General features: G+C 33.2%; 2 protein-coding genes across 2 annotated transcripts in view; one reads left to right on the forward strand and one right to left on the reverse strand.

Annotated features, from left to right (window-relative positions):
• The first annotated feature begins 868 nt into the window (after positions 1 to 868).
• On the forward strand, positions 869 to 2343 carry LOC149898447 (actin, muscle). Its single transcript, XM_090115193.1, has one exon. The coding sequence runs from the start codon at positions 935 to 937 to the stop codon at positions 2063 to 2065; it is 1131 nt and encodes a 376-aa protein (XP_089971319.1). The 5' UTR covers positions 869 to 934; the 3' UTR covers positions 2066 to 2343.
• A 22132-nt stretch (positions 2344 to 24475) lies between these two features.
• Positions 24476 to 25152, reverse strand: part of LOC149898448 (retinal homeobox protein Rx2-like) — a 39290-nt gene continuing 38613 nt past the window's right edge. The window contains exon 4 of the mRNA XM_090115124.1: positions 24476 to 24760. Coding sequence (XP_089971250.1) covers positions 24594 to 24760 — 167 coding nt within the window. The 3' untranslated portion in view covers positions 24476 to 24593. The remainder of the gene's footprint in view (positions 24761 to 25152) is intronic.

Consider the following 25152-nt stretch of genomic DNA (forward strand, 5'->3'; position numbering starts at 1 on the left):
GCCTAGGTACCTGAAAAATAAATATACAATCGTATAAAAATAATGTACTATTAATTTAATAATTTCTTAATACTAGCGAATAATTTTAATTCTATGGAATGTATAAAGTAAAATGATTGCTATTTTTTACAGGACAGACTGAAATTATTATTTGAATATATAAATTTAAATGTATATTATATGACAATACATTAAGAGATAAGTTGTAGTTTGTATAAATTAAGAAATTAAAGGTTTTTGGTGACCTAGTCAATAAAAATATAAGGACTCTATTTACTTAATCAGTTATGTTTTTAATCTTATTTATGTTGTTATATATTATTTAGTTAAATATTTAGGTACTCTAAATTTCTTAAAACACAAACAAACAGAATAATAATATATCAATGTGAATACTCAAACCTATATATTAAAAATTGTAAATTATGAACACATTAATCAAATAAGAATCTAATTGATTTCTAATTGTGTGGTAAAAATTAAATGCATTTTTTACCATAATTATTTAATGGAAATTAAAGTAAATTTTAGAATTGTTATCAAGTAAAACAATTGAGTAATAACTTGAAATTGTTTGGTTTTATCGGTCAAACACGCGAGGGCGGGCAGCGCCTGAAATGGCTCAGGGCGGGCGGGAACGCGGCGCGCCCGTTAAGGTTTTGCTAAATTTTACATTATTATAGACCTTTATATACCTTCTCCTATATGTATTGCATAGTTTTATGTTTGAAAATGTTGTTAATTAAGTTAAAATGTTAGTAAAATGCGGCGCGAGGTTGGGCGAGTGCGGGCTGCGCGCGCGCCTTGTATGGAGCGCGGCGTGGCGGACGCGTACGCTATATAAACCCAACACGCCGCTCTCCGCCGCACTCGCAGTCTCGCTGCCGTAGAGTCAACTTCCAGCGCGTCCCACAACACAAACACAAAACTCAAAATGTGCGACGACGATGTTGCTGCGCTCGTAGTCGACAATGGCTCCGGCATGTGCAAGGCCGGTTTCGCCGGCGACGACGCGCCCCGCGCCGTGTTCCCGTCCATCGTAGGTCGCCCCCGTCACCAGGGTGTGATGGTCGGTATGGGCCAGAAAGACTCGTACGTGGGTGACGAGGCCCAGAGCAAGAGAGGTATCCTCACCTTGAAGTACCCCATCGAGCACGGTATCATCACCAACTGGGATGACATGGAGAAGATCTGGCACCACACCTTCTACAACGAGCTGCGCGTCGCCCCCGAGGAGCACCCAGTCCTCCTGACTGAGGCCCCCCTCAACCCTAAGGCCAACAGGGAAAAGATGACCCAGATCATGTTTGAAACCTTCAACTCCCCGGCCATGTACGTCGCTATCCAGGCCGTGCTCTCCCTGTACGCCTCTGGTCGTACCACCGGTATCGTCCTGGACTCCGGTGACGGTGTCTCCCACACCGTGCCCATCTACGAAGGTTACGCTCTGCCCCACGCCATCCTCCGTCTGGACTTGGCCGGTCGCGACTTGACCGACTACCTCATGAAGATCCTCACCGAGAGGGGCTACTCTTTCACCACCACCGCTGAGAGGGAAATCGTCCGTGACATCAAGGAGAAGCTCTGCTATGTCGCCCTCGACTTCGAGCAGGAGATGGCCACCGCTGCCGCCTCCACCTCCCTCGAGAAGTCGTACGAGCTTCCCGACGGTCAGGTCATCACCATCGGTAACGAGAGGTTCCGTTGCCCAGAGGCTCTCTTCCAGCCTTCCTTCTTGGGAATGGAATCCTGCGGTATCCACGAGACCGTGTACAACTCCATCATGAAGTGCGACGTCGACATCCGTAAGGACCTGTACGCCAACACCGTCATGTCCGGTGGTACCACCATGTACCCCGGTATCGCCGACAGGATGCAGAAGGAGATCACCGCCCTCGCGCCCTCCACCATCAAGATCAAGATCATCGCTCCCCCCGAAAGGAAGTACTCCGTATGGATCGGAGGATCCATCCTCGCTTCCCTGTCCACCTTCCAGCAGATGTGGATCTCCAAGGAGGAGTACGACGAGTCCGGCCCCGGCATCGTCCACCGCAAGTGCTTCTAAGTGTCTCGCTGCGCCTGCGCCCGCGCAAGCCGCGTGAGCGCCTGCTGTGTGTTGTGGTGCTCTGGAATGAGTTTCGGAACGCAAGCATTTTGTACGTTGTACGTAGTGATACCTGACAGAACTGAACATCTAATATAACGCCATCTAATGTGTAATGTAATTTATTGTAAAATTTATATAAATTTAATTTTCTTTTTTATTTTTATTATACACGGGATCGTTATGGATCTCACGCCAAAATGTAATTAATAAATAAACGGTTAATTTATTTATTGTAATTACATCATTTCTTTTTATACAGCTGTTGACTTTGGTTTTTAATTAGAACCACCTCGACCTAGTCTCCCATCTCATATATCAGCAATGCATTCTATGAAACAATGACATCAGTCACACAATAATAAGCTCTATCGATTGCTAAAACAATATTTTGAGCAGTAGCTATAAACAACACACACCTGGTGAAAACTAGGTCAGTTTCATCACACAACACACATAACACCTAATCGTAAAACTTTTCATTTCATATAAACATTCCCATCCTTTTGGACGAATATAGAAGCGTAGGCAACCCCACACGATACAAAATCGGGCAGAGCGTGCACTACCATAAATAGTCAAGAAAACTCCCGCGTCCGGAGCGTCTAAATATAAAGAAATAGCGCGGCGCTTGTTGCCATGAGAACCTAATCCTAAAGCTAAGCCGATAGATCAGGAATTCGCTTGCGTTGATAGTTTCCGTAAATATCTCCCGAGGAGGCAGGGGCCGGTCTAATAATACGCGACTCCCGCGCGGCGCTGCCGGGTCCGCGCGCGCGACGTCAGCCGTGACGCGATCGTCTCATTTTACTCCACAAATCCACAATCATACGAAACTTTTACGGTCTCCGCGGAAATCATAAGCGTCGTCGGTCAAAGCACTTGCTCTATATTTGTTTTATTATTGGCCAATTCGGTGAATCGATGTTTGTTGCGATGTTACTCAATCCCAACATACTCTCTTATGGTAGTTTCAGCATTGGACGTACTTATGTGACTAATAAGATAATTATGTTCTTGTTCATCAGTCGAGTTGACTCACATGTTGTAAGATAAAGCGCGTTATTTCGGGAAGTTGCTACAGTTTTACGACTCCTCGTGGATCTTAGATTTATTTCGATCCGCTATTTTAGTTTCGTTCGGTCTCCACTTACAAATATGGAGAGCCGAGTTCATGATAGAGTGTTTCATTCAGTTTCAGTTTTTAAAGACATAAAATATTTTTTTCTTTCTCTTGCAATCGTTACCATTTTTTAACTGAAATATTTTTTGACAACTATAAATTTATTTCTTGTTGTGGTATCATAAACCTACTCGTATAATAGTATGTTTTGGCTTCTACTACCATTCATTATGTTGTTGTTCAGTAAACATATTATTTGAATAATTCATAGACATTGCGCTTGTATTTATATCTATTTTAATGGTTAATCTTACAATTCCATTGACTCTCATAAATATTAAACAACTCTTTAATTCTATTTATATCATATTTAATAGCAACGGAACAAAGGTGAGGGATATTCCGGCATGAATGCTGACATATTGTTGGCCCTTTAGCGTCGTTCTGGCTTATACTTCCCCTAGTGTTCCCTTAAAAGGGTTCACGTATTATGACGTCAAGTACTTAAAAACCCATTGTGTGCGATCGATCAGCTGATGTGACGTGTTTTAATATTGAACATTATTACGATTTGAAGCTAATTTTAATCCTTGAGTCAGATTGAGGCGTAACCTGCGTTTCGTGCGCTGATAACACTCAGCGTGGTTTCTCTATTTATATCTTCCTCACCTGTAGTCAAATGTTGATTACCATTTAAGGGTAGTCCTATTCTTTACTTTTCTTACTGTACTTTCGAAGTTAATTGTAGTGGAATTGCATTTATATTGATTACCTTAGGTGTTTCATCATGTGTTGGTGTCTCTACCGAATTCCTCTCTGTACATTCTATATATTTATTTTGACAAAACTTAATGCCAATAAAATAGTAAATCATTTGATAAAGTTTATCTGAATTCATAATTTATGTAATTATAGATACTATTAAAAGCTGCATTTTATTAAAACTTTTTTACAGTGGTAAATAGTTATTATTACCTATTAACCGATTTTATTGGCTATAATATGGCGTTTTATGGCGATTATAACTAGCTATGTCCCGCGGTTTTATAATATATTAGATATTATAATATATAACCTATAGCCTTCCTCGATAAATGGGCTATCTAACACCGAAATAATTTTTCAAATCAGACCATTCCTAGATTAGCGCGTTCAAACAAATAAACAAACTCTCAGTTTAATAATTTTAGTAGAGATAAACATTGAAATGAAAAGAAAATTTACTTCGTGTGTGGTGTTAAATGATTCATATTATAGTGTTAACTACATAACTTCTATACTACATACTATATCATTTCAAGGCACAAGAACTAAGTATGACGTAGTTTTGGCACAACACTGATTACTATAAAAGCCGCGGTGAATTCGTCGGACGATCGCTCTTATCACTAACTACCTAGCTGCATCCCGCGGTTTCACCCGAGTAAATATGTTTTTTCTACAGGAATATAAAATAAAATTCAAAATCTAAATTAAAGTGTTAAATAATATAGCAAAAAGTAACTTAATTTAAACCTTATTACATCAGCTATATCTTAGTTAAAACCCCGACAAAATTGGTAAAAGATTTCAAAAATTAACCGCAACAAACAGACAGACAGACGGAAAAAATTGTATTAAATGCTATTTTGGTAACTAAACCGTGTATACATTTTTATTCATTTTCAACATAATACATATTACAAACAAACATTCCAATTTTATTATTGTTATAGATGTATTGCGAAGTGGGGAGTTGGGGACACATTGCAATGAAATTGTGTATGATATAAGACATAGGAACATGTATGTATTTATTCTCATATTTCAACATGCGATCGTAAATATTTTCATCTCATGTCTAATAATGAGCTTATGTGCATTTTGGCTCACATATAGTTTGAAGATTCGTCGACTTTTGATGCTAGAGCCTGAGGCTAGAGCTTATTTATCCATATGTATCAATGAGCGACCTATATCTTAGTCATATAGTGCGAAACTAGTATCTAGTTTACGTCTATAAACATTTTTATTGTAAATATAGCCCGGTTATTTTTTCTTTCAAAACGAAAAAAAATTGATTTATTTTGCAGTTAACCTAAGCGCATAGTTCAAAAGATAAGATATGATAGAAACAATATAATATTATGTATGTGAAATGTAGTAAGTGGGTTCATTGAATTGATTCTGAGTAATTCCCTTGAAAATCAGTACTCTACGCTTTTTTGTTTTCTGTGTGTGTGTTGTTACACTAAAGAAGCGAGTGCATTTTTAGATATTATTAACTATATGAACATGTCCTACTAATATAAAAGATTCCCGTTATCACAATCTGTTTAACAAATTTATTATATACTAGCCGCTCCGCGCGGTTTCACCCCCGTGGCTCCTCTCCTGTTGGTCGTAGCGTGATGGTATATAGCCTATAGCCTTCCTCGATAAATGAGCTATCTAACACCGAAATAATTTTTCAAATCGGACCAGTAGTTCCCGTGATATGCGCGTTCAAACAAACAAACATACAAACAAAAAAACAAATTCTTCAGCTTTATAATATTAAGTAAGATAGATGATAGCTTAAAATAGTAATACGAAACACGCTTATATTAGAACTAGATTTCCGCCCGCGGCTTCGCCCGCGTTTTCAAAGGAAAACACGCATAGTTCCCGTTCCCGTGGGATTTCCGGGATAAAACCAAGTGTTTGTGTTCCTATGTGTTAATCCAAGTTACCCTCTATATGTGTGCTAAATTTCATTGTAATCGGTTCAGTAGTTTTTACGTGAAAGAGTAACAAACATCCATACATCCATACATCCATACATCCTTACAAACTTTCGCCTTTATAATAGTATTAAGATTACAGGTGTCTGAATCACGCAAAAGTATTTAGCTTATGATTCACAATTTTCGAGTTGTTAATAGCGACAACACAATTAGTGACAAACAAACAGTCAACAGATGTTAACAAGGCTGCCAACATTAGATAAGTGTGCAATAATTGATTCACGATGAATTACTCTGTTTAGATAATAATGATTGTAGACTGCAGCACAATGATGTAACATAGTGACGGATTTAGAAGATGAAAAATGTGCCAAATACCAAAGTAATTAGAAGTCTGTTTTGCATGATCCTGCATATGTACAGAAACCATCGAACTGTTGTATACCTAAGTATTATAATGTGTGTGTAATAACTTGTTTCTATGAAATTCTAATTTTTCACGATTTTATACAAATAAATTCTAAAAGTTTATGCTCACGAGGCATTTACGGATATAAGAATTCTTATATTATCTTTGTAGAGCCGAGCATCAGAACTCTACATTACACAATAATTGGTGAAAAATAAGTTTAAAGGACCATTACCTATGATTTTATTAACTGAAATACTTTCAATTTACCATACATATAAAACACAACATGATAAAAAAAAGCAATTTACAGAAAAATATGAACAAAAATATGTTTGTGTCCAACAATATATTGTCGCATATTTCAATAGCGTACAATTTCTATACATTTCATTCATGACGTAATGTATCTATATATATTACTTACAAATGACTGAAAACCTATATTTTCCTCCCACTTGGAAATCGATACGCGTCTCAAAGGCGCTAATTATTTGTTCGTAAAACGCGCGAAAACAGATCTGGGGGCACGGTAGTGCCCCCGCCAAGACAAGCCAAGCGAGGCGCACGGGCACTACCTACCTTTTCTCGAAGCGCTTCGACGTTTTTTTGAACCCTCATAACTTGGGTTTGGATTATGCTAGATCAACAAAATTTTCGGGATATATTGTCAATAGCGGACTTATTGAACATATTAAGTTTTAATTACATTAGCTTTTATACTTCAGATTTTATTTATATCTAAAAAACGCTAATTTCGTCACTGACTCACTGATGATCATCAAAATTCTTAAGGTATTTCCTAATGTCCTAGAAAGCTGAAATTTTGTATGTAAGCTAGTATTAGCACACAAACAACAAAAAAATTATAAAACTTGTAACTTTCATCCCCCAACCCCTTAAACTAGGGCATGGGAGTTTGTATGAGACCTGTAATTTTAAATTAAATTTTGATGACGCTAGAGGTCTAATCTAATAATCTAAAACTTGGTTCCCCTAGATATATATATGTATAGGTACTCCTTGTTAAAAAAAAAAAATTGTTACAAACAACTTACAAAAAGAAATGAAATCCCACCAAAAACATTTTCATGTAAAATGTTGCCAAGACGAGCCCATATGACTCGCACTGTCAAAAAGTTATCAGATCTCATGTAGAGCCAAGCTTCTAACACTACACGCCCTAACTCTACAAGGCCTAACTTCACAAACTAGAGTTTGTTCCGTTCGTTACTAAAAGAACTATTTTATAACACAAAAGTAATGAACAGTGAATTAATTTTTCACCTTACGCCGATGTGAATGTAGCGAAATGGCCAAGCCACATATTTTGACTAACGTGTAGAGTTTGTGAAGTTAGGCCTTGTAGAGTTAGGGCGTGTAGTGTTAGAAGCTTGGCTCTACATGAGATCTGATAACTTTTTGACAGTGCGAGTCATATGGGCTCGTCTTGGCAACATTTTACATGAAAATGTTTTTGGTGGGATCCAATTGTCTCGAAAGGCGTTACTATTTAAATCAGTTGGAGATAAATGAAAGTGGGAAGTCATTCCGAGCCAACATTTACCGTAATGAGGAGCTGTTTGTTTGGTCGGGACTCGGGTCTATCAATTGCTTATTAGCTCGGATGACGATACGTTTCTATTACTTTTGAACCGATATTGACGAAAATTAAGATTTTCTGGATAAGAATACTGTGAACACAATAGTGTGTTTTCGATTATGAAATTATACAAATGCGATATTCTTGACGCGATTTTTTGTTGAAACAAAAATCATGCAATCAAAATTCTCTTTTCTGCAAGAAAGCATTAGAAACATTATGTTCACAAAAATTTTGGTTTAATTAGTTATTTATTTATTTTAGAATTTCTGACAAAGGTTACAGATTACATTTGTTAGATCTTCTGCACCTTTAATTATAAGAAATTACAGCGTTCTAATTAAAGATACCTAATTATGTTTTCCATAAACACAAACTCCTAACTTCGATCAAAACGTATTACCCATTTATGAAACCATAACAAACAAATACAAAATGTAATTAGAGTGTTAACAAATTTTAATCAAGTGTAATATAAAGCGAGATAGTTTGGAGCGGAGTAGATTTGATTCCAATATGAGCGAAATGTCGGAAACAATAGAAATATTCTGCAAAGAGCTAATATCGTAACTGCGACACCGCGACCTGGTGCGAGAGCCCGTGGCGGGTTGGGCTTACTGATCTGAATTTTGCTATTAATGTTTTTCGGGTTTGTATGATATTGAAATTCTTAGTGCTATGATGACATTAAATAAATTAAAATTGTGCAATCCTCAACTCAAAGTCAAATATGAATTAACTCAATTATAATGCCTTCAAAAGTGCTTTGGAATCGACAAAATAAATTTATGCTTCTAGCAATTATTCCTACATCTACATTTGTTAAGCGGCCGTGGCGTATCGATACTATAATGTAAACAGATATGTAAATTAATGATGAAATGTTATGATGATTTATATTGATGCATATAAAAATCAATCAATATAAACAAAAAGACGTGTGACACTCGGGGACTGCCGCGGTAAAGCTATTGCATGCTATGCCTTCAAGCCACAGTGTGGCTTAAAGGCATAGCATGCATTAGGTGTGGCTGCCACACCTCCGAGCCCGTCGGAGTGGGGAGCGTGAGGTTTTTCGTTACTAAATTTCTGGATTCGGTCCCCGCGCTCAAGGCCCGCGATAGAAGCTATGCAATAGCTTAATAAAAAAAAATGTGTGAGTCCAAATACAGCCACTAAATTATCCCCATAACAAAAGATTATAACATAGTTAGCGGATAGTGTCGCGGGCTCCCGGCCTGTGCCCGACCGCTGCTATTTGCGCGCCCCGTTATGAGACAAGTTGTCGACGCCTCATTTATAGCTAACTAAACTATAATATTAATAATCATTATCCCCAGAGGGCGGATAAAAGAGCATTGTTGGAACGGATCAAAGCTTAAATGAATTTAATTGTCGCGCAATCAATAAGGTCTATTATCGCTTGCGAGCGACCCCGCGCTTTCGAAGCCGGTGGACCGTTATGCTTTTGAAGCTTTTTATTAAATTCGCTCTTATCAACCGATTTGAATGCGCGCGTTACAATGCCGGCTACTCTTTGATATTCCAATATCTGCTGATATTGTGTGACGCGATTGTGTCGACTTCATTACGAATTAAATTATTATTTTGCGTTGTTTATCGCTTATTTGGATGAATACTTGCATCATTAAATGCTTAAACGAAAATAAATGTGCTTTTTAAAGTATTGAAGTTTTTAATCGGAGTCTGTGCTATGTAATATAATTTTTAATTTACGATTCGTTTCGTTTTATTGTCTGTGTGTATAAATGTTTTCTTTTGGAATGAAAGAATAAAATTATAATTATAATTGGGAGCTTTCGTTAATTAATTATGCAACTAGGTATATTTTTGCTTCTATTTCTAAAACATATAAGAATTGCTAACGCAATTGGTTTCGGATTATATTATATTGCCTCTTCTATAGATTACAATCCTAGACAATTTTAATATTCATCGTCAATCGAATGCTTCATTATTTTTGTCAAAATAATTTAATTTAATCTTGGCATAATATTATGATACTTTTCTCTTCTGTACGTGTACTTCTGTACGTAAACTTGGTTTAAGCCGTTACACAACTATTAAAAATACAAATACACAGGAATACCTGTGTATTTATATTATAATATAGTATAAAAAAATATAATTTGGAAAATCCAAAAGTGCACGCCTCATAATTTTTTTTTTAATAAATATTTATTAATTATTATTTTTGTTTATTTAATAACAATTAAACCACATCGAATCAGACCCTGAAAAATGAAAGGGTTCTATTCCTGAGCATACTCAAGCGTAAGAGAAAAAAAAAGACTCGATTAGTAAAGTATTTCGGTCGCTATCGTGTTAACAAGAAAAAGGATCCGCACATACAGACACACGGACGTCCAAGACAGAACTTTTTTAAACTGTTTTTTAACTAGTTTAAATAACAAAAATGACATCAAAAATATCATGAACGTTAAAAATAGTGTTTTTTCTTAATATTATGTGTGTGTATGTATTATCTTACAAGTGCAATGTATGATACATAAAGACATTTTAAGTTTGAAAAATCAGATGTTTTGCGCGAAGTGACAGTAGTACCCACCTCAACGCTTCGCTTATGAGGCGTGCAATTAAGTCGAAGACAATAGAATTAATATTACAATGATATAGCTTTTAAAGTTCGTTAAAATATTATTATATTGTTATTATATGTATTTTAACGAACTTTAAAAGCTCTCAATCGCATTTTTTAGAAATTCTCACATAAACCTGTGGTGTTATGAGTATCTGTATAATATGTACTTTCTTCCTTCTCTATATTAATATTATTGGAAACCACTATGATATAAAATATTTTTAATCTGTATCTTACATTAACGATTTAGCCGTTCGTTATTCGTATAGTTCTATAAATAACATAGGTATATATATTATTTGAAACAAACAAAATTACTAGATAACATATTAGATATGATAAGTGTTCAAAGAGTATATTTCTAGTACATTAACTTATTTGTGCTCTGAAATTATTATATTTCTATAGCATTATTTACATACACATTCAATTTGTATAATTCTGAATTGTAAATTAATGTCTTTGATTTTATCATCATCATCAATACATCAATACATATAATAAAATTCTAGAAAAGTGGTGTCTGTACAATGAAAATATGTAAAAAAGAAATCAGCAGCGGTTATTACTAAATCGATCCCAAACCCAAAACTGTTGTTAAAAAAATTTTTGTCTGTTTGTCTGTTTGTCGGTTTGTCTGTTTGTCTGTATGTTTGACCACGCTAATCTCAGAAACGGCTTATCCGATTTAGATGCGGTTTTCACTAATATATTGTGGTAAGCTTCATTTAACATTTAGTGTTTATTTCATATCAATCGGTTCATAAATAAAAAAGTTATGACCATTTAAGTAATCACAGCGAACATTTGCTAAGGCATTCTAAACATGAATTACTTTATTACGTAAATTATACGCTAAAGTTATTCCTTGACATGTCCAGATGATCATATCGAAAGTCCCCAAGCGTGGGGGGGGGGGGTGGTTATGCTGAGGGGGTAGTAGGGGGGGTCAAAGGACCTTTATTTAGATTTTTGCTCATAAGTCTAAAACCTGCACAAATAGCATTATGGTTACTTCTAGGTAAATTTTATATATTATAAAAGGTCTTTGAAATTATGTCGTAGGTATTATATTTTTAACGCCCGACGCAAAAAGAGGGGTGTTATGTCCGCTATGTGTGTTTACATGTCTGTCTGTGCCACCGTAGCTCGCTAACGGGTAATACGAATTAGATGTTTTTTTTTTTGTTACATTAGTTGTTTATTATATATAGGGGTAAGTGGGAATGAAAAAAACGAATGTTGTCGGTTATACCCAAGTGATATATCAAATGTAAATAGACGACATGTCAGAAACAATTAGTCAAATTTTATCAAAATCGGTTCATCCATTTATTTGATATAGGGGTAAAAGTGGGAATAAATAAATAAATTTTATCAAATATACTCAATGACCTGACGTGAGAAGAATAATGAGGCATATTTAATCAAAATCGGTTCATCCATTTATTATAATATAGAGGGGTAAAAGTGGGAATGAAAAAAACGAATGCTGTCTGTTATACCAAAGTGATATATCAAATGAAAAAAGACGACCTGTCAGAAACAATAAGTCAAATTTTATCAAAATCGGTTCATCCATTTATTTGATATAGGGGTTAAAGTGGGAATAAATAAATAAATTTTATCAAATATACTCAAGTGACGTATCTAATGAAAGACATGACGTGTAAAGTACAATAAGACATAATATTTTATCAAAATTGGTTCATCCATTTATTGGATATAATAATTAATATGTAGGTATAAAAGTGGGAATAAAAGTTGTCGAATATACCCAAGTGGCATATCAAATGAAAGGGCATGACCTGACGTGAGAAGTATAATGAGGCATAGGTATTTAATCAAAATCGGTTCATCCATTTATTATATAGAGGGGTAAAAGTGGGAATGAAAAAAACGAATGTTGTCTGTTATACCCAAGTAATATATCAAATGAAAAAAGACGACCCGTCAGAAACAACAAGTCAAATTATATCAAAATCGGTCCATCCATTTATTTGATATAGGGGTTAAAGTAGGAATAAATAAATAAATTTTATCAAATATACTCAAGTGACTTATCTAATGAAAGACATGACGTGTAAAGTACAATAAGACATATTTTATCAAAATTGGTTCATCCATTTATTGGATATAGGTATAAAAGTGGGAATAAAAGTTGTCAAATAATATACCCAAGTGGCTTATCAAATGAAAGGGCATGGACCTGACGTGAGAAGTATGATGAGGCATATTTAATCAAAATCGATTCATCCATTTATTGATTTATAGCGGTAAAAGTGGGAATGAATAATCGAATGTGGTCGAATAATATAATCAAGCGGCATATCAAATGACGTGTGAATCACAATTAGTCATGTTTTATCAAAATCGGTTAATCTGTTTATTACATATAGGGCACCTTAGGGGTGATAGTGGGGATAAATAATCCAAATGGAGTACCAAACGAAAGGATATGACATGTACATAATATATAGGTATGATTAGACATGGTTTAGATCAAAATCGGTTCTGCCATTTACTAGGGGTGAAAGGGAAAAGTTGAAAGTCTGTGAAAGTAGAAGGAATATGGGAGCGGGAGAATAGGTAACCACATCCTGGAAATTTTGAACTCTTCTGAACCTAAGTTTTATAGCTCAGTTTAGTAATAAATTTTACTAACAGTTTTTTTGTGTTATTATTTATTTTATTTCTTAACTTTATAATAATGTGTAAGTACCTACTTATAATTTAGTTGTATATGATAGTACGTGTTTCAAGACGTGTTTACTCAATGAATTGAGTATTTGAATAAAAAAAAATTATTGATTTTTTTTATGTATTTTGAAACTTTATTATCAATAATATTGATATTTAATGAAAATAACTTCAAAAAAATTTTTTTCCGTTAATTATAAGCAATTAAAAATTGATGAAATTTAAATTAGAATCACGTGACTACAAACGCGCCATGACTGGTCACCATTGTTGTGACGTCAAAATGTTATAGCTATTAACTGCTGTATATAGCGTTTACGGCTATTACACGTGACTAGACATTAGACAATAATATTGAAAGTTTATTGCTAAAGTACGATTTGTTAGTTGGTTCCGAATTAGTTAGTTACGAAAATAATATTCTTGATGTTGATATATTTATGATCACCGATTTTTGTCAGGAGTTGCCTTTGTAGTATTCGTACAAAATGGTACAAAACGATAACTTTTGAGGTTCGCCATTTTTAATATAAATTTAAATAATATAATTAACAATTAATATAATTAATATGTAATTTAATAAAGACAACAAAATTAAATAGATCAAAACACTGTATTTATTATTAACACGCTTTTATTAGCTTCACCTGTATGTTTGTATATAACCGACTCCTTTCGAATTTTCGACCCGATTTTGACCCACAAATTTTGAACACTTGTCAAGGTCCGATGACAATACAATAATATCATAAATTTATCCTTTTATACTGATAAAGATCGCCAGGATCAGCTTAAAACAATGTTTGTAAGTAACCAATTCTCCTTTCGATTCGATTTAGACCCACTATAAACCGACGGATTTAATTTAAATTTTGTATACTTATAAAAACCCGGTAACTATACAATAATTTCATGCATTTATCTTATTATCCTGTTTAGTTTTTCAAACTATATTTATTTTTCTATCAACTGCAATGAGTGAAAACTAACATTATGACGTCACACGCGCTCGGGTGACGCTTCGCGAGTTGTCGGCGTGTCTTCGGTACTGGATTCAAAGACTAATTTTTATTTTGAAATAACTTTTGAATTATTGCAAAAAAAATAAAAATAAAAACAGTTTTGTCATAAAACTAATATATAATCTTTCCATTTATCACAAAAAAAAATTTCATTCAAATACTCAATTGTGTGTTAAGTAGTAACTACTATGCAGTCACTATTCCACGCGGACGAAGTCGCGGGCACAGCTAGTTCTTAATAAAAAACGTGTAATCCTTAAAACACCACGGGGTATTGAAATATAAAAAAAACATCTAGTTTGTCATTGTAAAAACAAAATCAATTGTAGATAATCCTTTAGATATTATTTATACTAAACCGTATTCGAATGTGTGTCCACCCCATTCAGTTGACAGACAAACAAATCTAACTTCGAATGTATTTATTGCGGATTTACTTCTGTTATACTTATTTAATTAGGTTAATAAATTTAAAAGTTCGACTGTTATAATACATATTATAATTTGAATGAAAAATATAAAAGACATGAACATATCCATGCTTTATTTTACTGCAGGCTTTGATTGCCGTGGAATAGAAAATTTCAGCAAAATCGATTCAGTTGTAATCGATATTTTTCTATTCATAATTTTTTTTTTCTTTTATAAATCATACCTTACCTAATATGATTGCTATAAAACGAAGCATTAAAATTATCATTATTATTTAGTGATTAACTGATTATAGTAGAAGTATAGTACATTATTTTCGATTCCATTATATTTCAAGAGTTCTTGAAATAGCTAAACTGGGTGACAGTTAATGTACTATTACATGTTACACAAAAATTCTGTACGTATTATTAATAATAGATAACAACAATTATTATTATTGGAAGAACTGTTGAAATCGCAATTCTAGTTTTGATCTGTTTCATATTTTAAAAGCTCTAAAAGAATCCCGGCTTTTCATTTCTGTTAGGTATCTCCAGCATGTGCGTCTTCATTGATTAATATTAATTAATGTAGTATGTGTTTTTAAATACTAGAAACGACACTTATTAATATAATAATATGTATTATTCACAGTATTAAATATTTTATACTTGAAGAATATAAGGAATGTCCCGGGACCCGATCAAAGATGATCAATTCTTATTAGAAGTCGCTACCTACGTCGTAGCAGCTTGAGTGGAAAATTCTTGTTTATCTAAATAATTTCTCACATGCTATATAATTCTAGTGATTTTTGTTATTTGAGTAAGTATATTAATTATTATTTGATAAATATGAATTGTTTATCATAATTATTGATCAACTCTCTTCTTTTGGAAATGTGCCTTGGCTTACTATAAAAAGTGTTAATATATTGAGTATGTAATAATTAATCACCATATTAACAGACATAATGTAATTGGGGGGTATGCGGGGCCCGGGAGCGGGGGGGGTTTCGGTTGCAGAATTTAATATTGGCGGCGAGCGCGGGTTAAGGCGACGAGTAAATAAAACTCACTCGGGATGTTAAGGGCAAGTTGGAGTTTTAGTTTCGGTGATAATTACATAGATTGATAGGAGAAATTTTTTAAAATTTGTAGTAATATTGACTGCTGTATTGGTAATTCTAAAAAGTATATGCTAGATTTTTCATGTATAAGCTATTCTTCTTGGTTAATTGAAATAAGTAGAGCAATTAGAATATAAAAAAAAACAATGTATTGTCTGCTTTATATTATAATCTAATTATAAACTTTTCTAATAAGATGCAGTAAGATGATGGTTAAATTAAAAAGATAAATGACATTCACATTGAGTTTCTAATTATAGAAGAATGCTTGAAATCACAAGCGCATCAATGAAAAATTTCGGTATATTCTCTTGTTAAAAGTGAATGCATCACAGATGTAATTTTCCATTTGATAGTTACCTATGTATTTAATTAGATTTGTATGTTTATTCTACTTAAAAAGCCTGCAAATTGGATTAGTTGGATAAGATCATAGACAAATAAGATTTAATCCAGGTGGTGATTTCAGTAATGGGAAATCTTTCAAAAATATTTGGATGAAAGAGAAATTTCAATAGAGTTTTTCACGCACTTTCGAGCAAGTCAATGACCATATTATGGTAATATTATTATATTAGCGCTAGTATGTTAGCCCAATCTTTAAATCCTTTAAAATTAAAACAAAAAGGAACTAATAAATTAATAAAATCTAAACCAGATGAACTTCTCTTTAAGCGTGTGTCTGCGGATATTTTTACAAACGTTATTACTGTAGCGCGGGCGAGGGGCGGGCGCGGGTGTGCGGCGCGCGGGGGGAGGGGGGGCGGCTCTGTGGACACGGCTACCGGCTAGCTTAGCTTTCTTTATTAAATTTTCGTTTGGGGTCGCATTAGCTGGATGTCAATGTGGCCACGATGCGATGTGGCTACGATGTTTATCGTGTGGTGTAAATTTTGAAGTGAAACTTTTCAGGCGCGTTGAGAGTAATATTTAAAGGTCACGTCATGTCAATACCGTCACGTCATGGAGTAAGGCGACGATTTTGGTATCTGTGAATTTTCCAACGAAGATTCACTTCTGACACTTGTGCTCGGCACACACGCTCTTTTTCTCGTATGATTTAGTTAGAAGTTGTAGCTAATTTAGAAATGAAACGATTTATCTTCGTAGAAAGAATCCTATCATTATCTTTAAATTACCCTACCGATGTACAGTGAAATACTAATAGGCATTTTGTTTACAGAAACACGAACTTTTTAAACTTCTAATTATTGATACTCATACACAATATCATCATACACAGTATAAAAAAAAAATACACAAAATAAAAAAGCCGCGGGCGGAAAGCTAGTTTTTGTATAAGAAAAGAATGATTACTACTACATCTACAAAAACATAAGAACCTAGGTCCAAGACGTAATAAAAATTTTTTTAATTTTTAACATTTAGATTCAATAAATAATATTATACATTACAATTATTTACAATCAATTAAGATACCGTGATTGTATATTATAATTAAATATAGGTATCTTAATCTTAACTAACTACCTATGTAAAGAATAATACCTATTTATCTATGAATCCTAGCTAGATAGATTAGGGACCCTGAATCATTCTGCATGCTTAATTTCATGAAAATCTTTCAAACGTTACGGAGATTCAGACAGTGATATTGTATTATAAATTCCTAAAAAGAGTCATCTAGGTTGTTAAACAATATTTGCAGATACGTGATTATAGATGGCGCTGTAACTAATTTCACCACTGGTAGTATACTAGTACATTGTATAAATGATAGAGGGCGCTATACATAAAAAAATAATTTTTATTAAAATTATTTCGACATTTTGTAAAAATTACTAAACTTGATTTAAAAAATTGAGCAACAATATTGATATTCGTTGACTGATTTTACTATGTTCAAGATGCGTTTTATAATACATAATGAAATAAGCTGTTATTCATGTAAACTTATCTAGGTATGTACCTAGGTACTTATATTTTAACCTACATTGTCCTATATTTTTTATCTAATCCTGTAATTTTCAGAGTTAGCTAAAAGGGTAGACAGTGCAGAAGAAGTTGGTTTATTCCGTCAGTCCTCGGATCACAGACACAATAGAAAATCTATTGTGTCTCGGCCCGATCGGGCCGCTCGGTGGTCAATGGGTTATTCTCCAGCAATTACTGCTAAACAAATGAAACGTAACGATATTCACCTCTTGCTAAATGAACGTGGCATAGTGGAGGTGTTGACATGATATTCTGCTGCAAAAATAAATATACAGTAACATTCTAGCAATTTTTTTATGTAAGTACAAATATTAATCCGACAGAATTAATAGGGTCTTTAAAATTGTTCGTGAAATATTAATTTACTAACGATATACTTACCTAGTGGAAAAGCGAAGCTTATTTAATTTGAAAGTGATATTCTCATGTCTGCAAATAATATCTAACCTTATGACGGAATCAGGCTTAAATATTACTCGAGAACATATCATAAAATAAACCTTAAATATATTATATTACCTATTGTTAATGTTTTAATACTTAAGTAACTGTAATATTATATTTTTCACTTTTCAGTTTTTAAAAACTATATTGTCTACAGTCGCTACAATAATATATTGATATGGTATTAACTAGCTCAAACTACATATACCTATTATTTTATTCCTGAAAATTATTTTATTGTCAGGAAGATAATAAAAGTTCATAATATTACGTACTATTACGTACTTGTTTCGAAAGGGCCAATACTTAAACACGTGATAATTTGTACTTATAAATATTTTTAAATTAATACAAAATGTGTACATAATTATTTTAATTTAAAATATGTTGATCTTGTTCTGAATTTGACAGCTCCACAGTTTCTGTTTCAATCGAATGCCGAAGGGCTGTGTCGGGTGTTTTTGGGTTTTTTCAGCGGCTTTGACTTGCAAATTGTAGTCGTTCATGTGTCCCGCGGCCCGCCCCATGGCCCCGGGCTGAGGCGGCGTAATTAAAAAATTGCTATGCTAGCGCCATGAGCGATAGCGGCGAGTAGCGGAACTATTGGTAATGTAAATGTTTTCAAAATATATAAACTTTGAAATTACTTATAAATTGAAAGTTTAACGAAAACCTAATTTACGTTAGAATTTAGATGTGATTTTTTTTTTCATTATTAGTTTTACTATAAATTAAATAAAACAACAATGTTATAAAGAAAATATAAAATAAATTTGGTGTTTCCTCTCGCCACGAGATGGCGTAGAACAGAAAACGTACTGTGTAGTCTAATAGGAAAATAATTTTAAATCATACATAGTTAATTGATGAAAGAATAAAACAATTAGTAGACTTTAGTGTGTCAGTTTTTAAATTTTATAGTTTCTATAGAGTATAGGTATATTATTTTTATATCATTTTTTTATTTAACTGACTACCTACGAGAATTATTGAGATAAAGTTTGATATTTGAACTGGAAATTTTGTAAAATTAAATTCCTATATTATACAAGACCATCCGCTACAAACGATAAATAATCTACACTACAATATTGCTAATAAATGGTAGAGTACCTATGTAAGTACCTAATCTCCGCCAAATAACAAAGCGGAAATAAAATTAAAAACAATCCTTAATCAAATCCCACATTTAACCAAATCTTGAAATTAAACAAATAGAGCGCAGTCACACAAACGAGCATTATGATTCGTGTAACAATTAGCGGTTCGTAACGAGCGGCTGCCGTGCGCCGACTCGTCAGCTAGGAGCTAGGCCATGAGTGCAAGGAAATTGAGATAAATATAAATAAGAAAAAAAATGTGTGCGTGTACTAGTGTACACACGTAAGAAGTGAAACTTCTTTATGGCCTTATTTTTTAAAAAATAATTTACTATATGCAACTTTACAGAAATACGTCGAATCACGCGTGGTAGGGATAAGAAAAAGATGGCGCGTAACGGAAAAATTTCACGCGTAACGAAAAAATGTTACACACAATTTTTTTCCAACCCCGATAAAGAAGTTTCACTTCAAAAATAAAAGAACTTGAAAACACGCTTTAATAGGGTACACTCGTGAAATTATTATATTGGCACTGATCCATGATTACAAATTTTAAATTGAGTTAAATCTGTCCGTTTGAAGATGGTCAAAATTGAGTCTAAGGAGTAAGGAGTTGATTACATACAAACATATAGGTTAAGCTACATTTTACAATTTCTTAAATTTTTAATATGTATTAAATCGGAATCTCTTTCTTATTTTTTTAATTACACAATGAAATAAAAAATCTCGTAGGTAATAGTTGCTTAACTAGGTACCTACTATATGATGTGTAAAACTATAGAAACTACCGTAAAAAGAATATATCAATTTAATCTCAAGGTTATATCTATGTCCTCTTACATTTAGTTACTGTACCTAAAGTTTTTACAGCTGCAGTTACTGAAACGGAGTGATAGTTTTCTCTCCGTCAAAATTACGTAGTAACTTAATATTATGAGGTCAAAGTCTTTTCTTTTTGGATAAAATGAAATACCATAGATAGATGCACTACTTATCATCGGACAATAAAATCTTTTACAAGAGACATTGTTTTAATATTCTACGATCCAATAACTATTAAAAAATAAATAAGCAATAATTCAGCAGCTCTTAGCACACAGTAATCGTGAGAGGCGGAGTAGTAATTAGTTGATTTGGTTAAACTAATTGATGCAAATTAACTAAAAATGTTCGCCCTCATTACACGCGTTGCTTTGATTCGGTTTTGGGTTCCGCGGACGGATATACTAAACACGAAAACGTTTCAAAATAGGGACTATCAATCTAGTTTACCTATAAGACTATATGAATGTTAAATAATTAAATATTAATTACTTGTTTTACTCAAAGTACCTAGCTGAAAGTACCTTGTTTTTTTTTAACTGGCTAGGGTCCTAATCTATCTGCTAGATTTTTTTTTATTGTAAGCCTTCTAGCTTTCTGTTGTCCGCACCATCATTCGCAATAACTTCCAGTTTTCATCGTCCATTTTCTATTACAGCTTCAATGCTACTATAATGTAGCAATGTGTACCTAGTAATAAAATTCATCAAAATCAGCTCAGCAGATTCGACCAGAAAGTTGTTCAGCAGATTCTATAATATGAAAGTCAAACACATTATCTCCACAATCACATTTCCTAACTCTGTATCAAACATGTCAGTTTAAACTAATTAAAATACATGATTTTTATCAAGTTTTCAAGTACGGAACCCGGGAACAAAGTTACAAACCACGCGACGCAGTTCCAAGAGTTATGAGTTATAATTCTGATAACAGGTGACTGATGGTGATAGCGCTTAACTTTAGCCCCGGGATTTACTTGCATATCTACATACAGAGAATCTAAATTAAACTGGCCGTTTGTTCCGGCTTCACCCCAGTTGAAGTGGTAAATGACTTTTAAGTTAAACCTATTCTTGAGTTAACTCGGGCCCAACAAGTAATAAATAGAAACATTTCAACTCTCAATTACTTATTAATAGGATAGAAAAAGTAGAGCTACATCAGTATGTAACATTCTCTGTAACTGTTACAAATGTTCACTAAAGACATTGTTGACACAACGAAGGCTAAACCAATGCGACTATAGGTACATATTTTTTAAGCTTTTGGTAACACATAAGGAAAGTTCTTATGGAGAGTAAAAACACCATGAAATTAGGGCAGAACAAACTCTATCAAAACATTTAGTACCTTTCATAAACTAAGAAAACACAACTTATCTACTTCATAAATTTCAAAACAATCGCATCATAATCTCGACTACCTCCATAGCATATCTGTAATGGAGTGCGAGGGGGTGAGGTGTTGGTGCGGGCGGTGCGGGGGAGGGGGGGGGGGGTGTGGGTCCAATAACATGTTAATGTGGCGTTTGCGCGCTAATCGAGTGCGACGACGCGCGGTATTCATTTTGTTACGAGTGGTAAGGGTGGGACTACATGGAGGGATAGATTATGTTTATTTGAATAAACTTACAGTCATTAGGTATCCTGATTCAAGCGATGTCGAATAGCAAAGGAAAAATCATTGAAATCCGTTCAGTCGTTCTTGAGTTATATGTGTTTTAATTAACACTTTCTTCATATTATATATCAATACCTTAAAAACATTAACGTTAATGTTCGTCACAATCAAACATCTATTTCTATAGTCTATGCATATAATGGACGAATTTTTATATTAAAGTACCTATAAGTAAGTATTTATATACCTAAACAACACGATTCACGAAGTATTAACAACCGGTGTTAGGCATCAGTAATTAATCATAGATTATTCAAATATCAGGTAAATTGGGATTTGTTATCAAAATAAATGTTATTTTAAATTAATAAATAAGTTCGTCCCAAAAGTCAGTTTAGAGTGGGTACACTGAAAATGTATCGCTAAATAAAAATTTACCGCATGTAAGCCAACCTTAACCGACGAGAACAAATACATACATTGAGAGAGAAAAACAATAATTGATCGTAGTTGAGTTTATTAAATAAACTGTAGCACCCTCTACGGGTGAATCCATTCATCAGTTTCGTGCTACGCTGCTACGGCGTAGCACCCGAACTGTTTGTATGTTTTATGATATTATTATTGTTTTCTTATTTGTTTTGTATAGTAAATAGTTCGTAAAATTAAAGGAAAATGAAGTCTTTAATGTAACTTCGTTCATATTGAACGTTACATATTTTCTGTTTCAAATTTAGGTACACTGCATGTTTTTACCTCATCTTTATGTTTATAGATATAAGTGAGTGTGACGAAAGATTATTAGGGGAATATGTTCTAAAAGCTTTTTAACTAATAATATATACAGTCATTTGCCAATAATAATTTATACTCAACATAGCGTATGTTAATAGGTATAACCCACTGTAATGGAGTAGGAACATTGGAACAATACATTATTATAGGGATGAATAAAACAAAGCATATAGTATGAAAGAACACATTTATTTATCTTTACCATTATTATATTTTTATCAGATATTTACTTATGAGTAATTTTTAAGTAGCTTTTCTATTAAATGAACGAAATAGGCAATGATCTAATCGATCATACATTAGTTTTGTCAACTCACGTGCTAAATAAACTAAAATATACAAAATTTAGGCTCTTACATAATTCATTTTATAAAAGTATGTCTTTATATTTACATTGACTTAATAATTCAAAATAATTATAACATAAAATTAAATTAATCTGCTTCACACATACTTTAAAATAACTCTTTTAAATGCAAAATAATATTCATCCCATTAGTGGAAAAAATAACATTATTTCTAAATATAGGTACTATATGTATACATTTCTACTTTAACTTATATATTTTAAATATGGCAAATTTATTAATAAATAAACACACCGGATATGTACATTATTTACATCGTATTTAATAAATTCAATTATTCGCAAATCTACATTAAATCAATTTTAATATTTAAATTAATATAATATACTAGCGGTCCGCCCCGGCTTCGCCCGTGGTACATATTTACATTTTCTCTACATAAAAACCATCCTCGTACTTCAAGGAATATAATAAAAAAAGAATTATCAAAATCGGTTCAGCCGTTCTCGAATTATGCGCTTACCAACACATTTTGCGATTCATTTTTATATATAAGAAGAAGAAGATTATGTCATGTCATTATAAACTGTGACAGTCAAGTAAAAAGTACTGTAACAAGATTGTAAAAAAAGAAAATAGTTTACCATTAACAATTTTCGCAAATCTATTATTTTGAAACGGATAGAACGAGTTTCTGGGAATTTGATAATGAATAATATTATGAAATACGTTCTTATTTTCTGCTTACATTTGCATTGTACGTCATAACATATTATCTTTCTTCTAGGTCATAAATGATAGTAAATGGAAAGCCAGGCGGAAATAATTAAACTATCCACATAAAGACGGGTGGAATACAACAAAATTCTACTAAACACAATAATTTAGCTACCTAGGACTTAATAGTATACATTCACAAGAGCTACAGCTAGTAGTATACAGTATGTACATAAGATCCTAAGTATACAGTACACATTCTATATTCTTAAACATTTTATACACAAACATACGAAAAAAATAATATCTTGAGCAATTTAGAAACCTATAGGGTAAAGTACTAATTAATGTCACAGTAAAATAATATTTAAAATTAACCTTTAATTGTGTTTATTGTGAAAAAATAGAATTCTCTCAATTTTCCGATATACTTGACGTTTCTAGATATTGGACGTTTTGATCGCTTTAATAGTTTTCTGAAAAAGAAATATGAACATTAAATCAAACCAACATTATACAAAGAAAATTGTATGAAGAAAAATGTCACTTGAAATCTCAGAGCCGAGTAACTAAAAGATCTACATGATAATGATACATATTCATAGATATAAATAAGGTTTATAAGAGCAAGTTATCTATTTCAACCCTAATTCTACAAGGACTCATATACTAAACATATTAAAAATTATTTTTTAACAATTCTTACAGTCAGGAAATATACGTTTCTCTGGTATACTCAAATAATTAATCATAGAATACGTAAAACTACGTCATGAAATTATATGAAACAAAACATTATTATTTGTATGTCTAGTATATGCGTCTTATGCTAGTTTTGCAATGTAAAACCATCAATTTCTACAGTTTCCAAATGTATAAAACAAGTCTTATATTGTGTTATTACCGTCTTCAATAACATAAGCTAAAAAGAATCACCAAGACAAATGCCTTGCTTTCAATGAGATCCGATTAAACCTATAATTAATGCTATTACACCATCTGCAGACCTTTGCTAAGGCTCTCCACGTGTTCCTTGGCCTTCATCCGAAGCGCTGCTATGGAGGTAGAGCGCGGGTCGGGGGGCGCGGGCGCGGGGGTCACTGGTGCGGGGGGAGTGAGGTAACTCGGGTAGCCCGAGGGGGGATGACTTAGGAAACCTGGAAAAGAGATGTTCAAAATTAGTATAGATATTTAAAATGCAGCTGTAATCTATCATACCTAGTTGTCTTTAATGATTTGCGGATAAATCCGTGAGCAAAAGCAAGTATTTCATAGCTTATGTTTATTTCAGTTGTTGTATCGTCAAAAAGTAACTTACATACATGCATACATTGTTACAACCTGTCGCGTTTATAATATTATAGTTCACAATCATTTATACATGTTATATTTCATGTTATTTTGATTAGGTGTAAAGTAGGTTAAAACATTATATTTTATTAATTCGTTCTGTAATGATAACATAGAATGTCAATTTCTTACATGTACTTAATAAATTCTTACATTTCAAATCCGAAGTAGACTTGGATGCATTTTTTATAACTAATTT

Source organism: Colias eurytheme, chromosome 22 (assembly GCF_061535395.1).
Source record: "Colias eurytheme isolate Ceu_HAF_F1 chromosome 22, ilColEury1 Martin Lab GWU primary, whole genome shotgun sequence".
Classification (NCBI taxonomy): Eukaryota; Metazoa; Arthropoda; class Insecta; order Lepidoptera; family Pieridae; genus Colias; species Colias eurytheme.

Bases quoted from the DNA above. Each gene is read 5' to 3' on its own strand.
- LOC149898447 (XM_090115193.1), top strand. From the start codon at position 935: ATGTGCGACGACGATGTTGCTGCGCTCGTAGTCGACAATGGCTCCGGC.